Source organism: Triticum dicoccoides, chromosome 4B (assembly GCF_002162155.2).
Source record: "Triticum dicoccoides isolate Atlit2015 ecotype Zavitan chromosome 4B, WEW_v2.0, whole genome shotgun sequence".
Classification (NCBI taxonomy): Eukaryota; Viridiplantae; Streptophyta; class Magnoliopsida; order Poales; family Poaceae; genus Triticum; species Triticum dicoccoides.
Window position 1 is genome coordinate 674,720,075 of NC_041387.1, and position 3,086 is coordinate 674,723,160.

Sequence of the window (3,086 nt, forward strand, 5' to 3'; positions counted from 1 at the left end):
GACTCGAGCAGCTGCGACGGCCAGGCGAGGCAGGCTGCCGGCATGCGTGTACAGAGGCTCGTGGGCTGGGCAGAGAAAAAAATGAGAGAGAGGTGGGCGGTGGTGAGTCTGTGCCAGGTGGGCCAGCCGCGCTCCGCCTCGCACACAAATGCAACCCAAATTAGCAACCAAATAAAACCCGTCAAATGTTGCAACAAATATATCATTGAATTTGTTGCGACATATGGCAATTTTGCACTCTGTCAAATCTTTTTGGAGACCGTCATTTAACAGAGTGCAAAATTGCCATATGTCGCAACAAATATATCACTGAATTCATCGTCAAATGAAGTCTCCAAAAAGATTATGCTTTTTTAAGCACATTACACAATTTCATAGTGGCATAATCTTTACTTAAACCAGAGCTAGTACAAAGTTGGGTCATCTATTTTAAAGCGAAGACATCCTAATCTGTTTTCTCTCTTTTTGCCGGGAAGAGCTAGTACATGATCGAGGGAAGCTGCAAAACTAAATAGTACTAAATAAACCATTGTGCAAAGTGAAGTGAACAACAAAGTTCAAGTTCAGCATTTCAGTTTGTAGCTCTGCACAGATGTGCATCCAGCTTTACTGACATGATATCTGCATATACTTACAATATTTATGTAGTCGCAACAAGTCGAAAACAAAACAAAATACAGGGCACGTTTGATCACACGTGATGATCGTCACATTCAGGTTACAACAGAGATCCAACAACTCGGTGGTTTGGGTAATAATAGATCAGTCTGCGAGTGACAAGGGCGCCATCTGCCAAGTTGTGTATCATACATTAACATTACCAAATGGACTATTATACACATGCCAGCACAGCGGTTCTCTTCTACGACCTCACTTTGGCCAGCCTCTCCCTTATCTTTTCTAGATCATCCTCGTCGTCGTCAACGGATTCCGCTAGAGCAGTTCTCTGTGCATGCGATGGAAAGATCCTTGTGAGGCGTTTCAAGACTCCAAAGAGACTTCAAGATTGCAAAATGTGAAGGGCAAGCACGGGTCGTATTGTATTAGTACCTGTGCGGGTTCGCTTGTCGATGGTTGTGTGACCTTCTCTTTTTGTTTGCGGACGGCATCAGGAAGCTGGGACGCAGTCTCCCCGGCGATTGCGGAGAGGACCTTATCAACCTCCTCCTCGATCTCCTCCTCCATGCCCTCATCGTCCAGTGCTGAATCCATGGCATCATTGACCATCTCTTCCATCACGCCAGCCTGCATTACAAAAACCATTTAGCGAGAACCGGTACCAGTACAAAACACAAGAGAGACCTTCAAACGAGGACTTTTGTTATATACCTTTGTCATCTCTTTGCTGAATTCCTGCATGGTGACAGCTATCTCTGGGGCCTTCATCAGATTGTTCACAAGCTTCATCACTTCGGTGCTCTTGGATAAATGTCCTACCGTCCTGGTGGTAGCTACAAGATTATAAAGCACAGCATGTCGTTAGTACAAACCTTCAGTCTGAATGAACGAAAGAAACCTAATCCTACTTCTCCATAAGTTAAGCCATGCCATAATAACTTCTAGGAAAGCACCAAGGAATGGTACATGTTAATTTCAGTTCAAGTCTTATGTTCAAAAAACAAAATGCAAGTCAAAGAATTCACAAGCAATACCACTTGCAAGTAGGCTGTCTGGTATGTATTCACAAGCAAGTAAGATTAACTACCAGCTAGGAACAAAATCTCCATATTAATGTGCACATTAGTATCTTTCATGTATTTATAACTTCTCACCCTGGCCCTAGTCCTGATCCACATAAACTTGAAGCCCGATACAGCAGAGGTTAATTTTGCATCTAGGTGTGGAATTTCAGCCAGAACTATGAATATTAGCGCAGATTTTTTGAGCTGAGAAGAGTAGGAGAGGCTCCTACTGTGCTATACTCCCTCCCTTCCAAAATAGATGACTCAACTTTAAACTAACCTTAGTATAAAGTTGAGTCATCTATTTTGGAACGGAGGGAGTAGTAAATAAAGGTTATCTTTGCATCTTGGAGGCTATATCTATACCAATGAACAGCACACTGTATTTGGATGCTATCTATACTAGTATGGAACAATTCGAGGTAGACAATTCGAGGCAGGTGTAAATTACTAAATGTCACCATGCTAGAATGCCATCTATCTACAGTAGAAAGGATGATATGAGGCAGGCGGCGTCGATTTATATTACCGACGATCTCGCCGAGGTGCATGGAGATGGAGTTGAGCTGGGCCTTGTTCTCGTAGAGGCGGTTGACGGCCTTCCTGGACTGCACCAGCTCCTTGGCCAGCGCCTTGAGGAGGAGAAAGAAGCATCACCAGCAGCAGTCAGCAGAGGAGACAGACAAAATCGGTAAATCCGGCGCCCAAATCGCTCCATGGCGCAGGCAGAGTAGAGTAGGAGGATATGTACTAGGTACCTTGGCGGATCCCATGTCGCCGCGCCTGGCGGACTCCTTGATGGCCTTCTCCACCTTCTTCTCCTCCTTCTGCACGTCTGCGCCCCCACACACACCCCAAACCAAAATCCACCCATCAGTTGACCGTATAGAGCCCTAGCTTGGATCGAATCGGGAGGAGGAACAAGGGGGAACCTCGGATCTGGCGCTCGATGTTGCGGCCCTCGTTGCGGAGGCGGCGCTGCCACTCGCGCAGCTGCTGCTGCGGCGTCGGCTTCGGCTTCAGGAGGCTCTTCACCGCCTCCATCGCCGGCGGTTCGCCTCGATCGATCCACCGGAAGCAGAGGCAGAGGCAGTGGGGAACCAACCAACACGCCGATGCCGAAGGAGGAGTTGCTCCCAGCTGCTATTTCTTTTTTTCTTTTTTTCTTTTGAGGAATCCAATACGGGCGAGCTAATCGGGCCAGCCCAGCCCATTAGGGGCAGTCCCTCGCTTGCGTAGCTGTAGCCGATCGCTGTGCTCCGATTTTCTTTTCTTTTGTTTTTTCACCGTTTTTCTATGCTTTTTCGTGGTTAGATACTTTGGTTTTCCATTTGCTGACAGTCTTTCCTCCCGTTTTTGTTCCTTCTTTTTTTATCGGTTTTTTTTATCAGCACATGTAAACAT

The 3,086-nt window shown here is 46.3% G+C and overlaps 1 protein-coding gene across 1 annotated transcript; it reads right to left on the reverse strand.

Annotated features, from left to right (window-relative positions):
- Positions 1-560: 560 nt before the first annotated feature.
- On the reverse strand, positions 561-2,825 carry LOC119292291 (vacuolar protein sorting-associated protein 24 homolog 1-like). Its single transcript, XM_037571137.1, has 6 exons — positions 2,615-2,825; positions 2,441-2,517; positions 2,212-2,314; positions 1,330-1,451; positions 1,051-1,245; positions 561-946 (listed from the first exon to the last, which is right to left on the reverse strand). The coding sequence occupies exons 1-6, from the start codon at positions 2,724-2,726 to the stop codon at positions 863-865; spliced, it is 693 nt and encodes a 230-aa protein (XP_037427034.1). The 5' UTR covers positions 2,727-2,825; the 3' UTR covers positions 561-862.
- Positions 2,826-3,086: the final 261 nt, after the last annotated feature.

Excerpts from the sequence above, each read along its gene's own strand:
- LOC119292291 (XM_037571137.1), bottom strand. The coding sequence starts at position 2,726 with ATGGAGGCGGTGAAGAGCCTCCTGAAGCCGAAGCCGACGCCGCAGCAG. Across the intron at positions 2,518-2,614 it reads CATCGAGCGCCAGATCCGAG|ACGTGCAGAAGGAGGAGAAG; the intron begins GTTCCCCCTTGT and ends GTGGGGGCGCAG. Across the intron at positions 1,452-2,211 it reads GCACCTCGGCGAGATCGTCG|CTACCACCAGGACGGTAGGA; the intron begins GTAATATAAATC and ends ATAATCTTGTAG.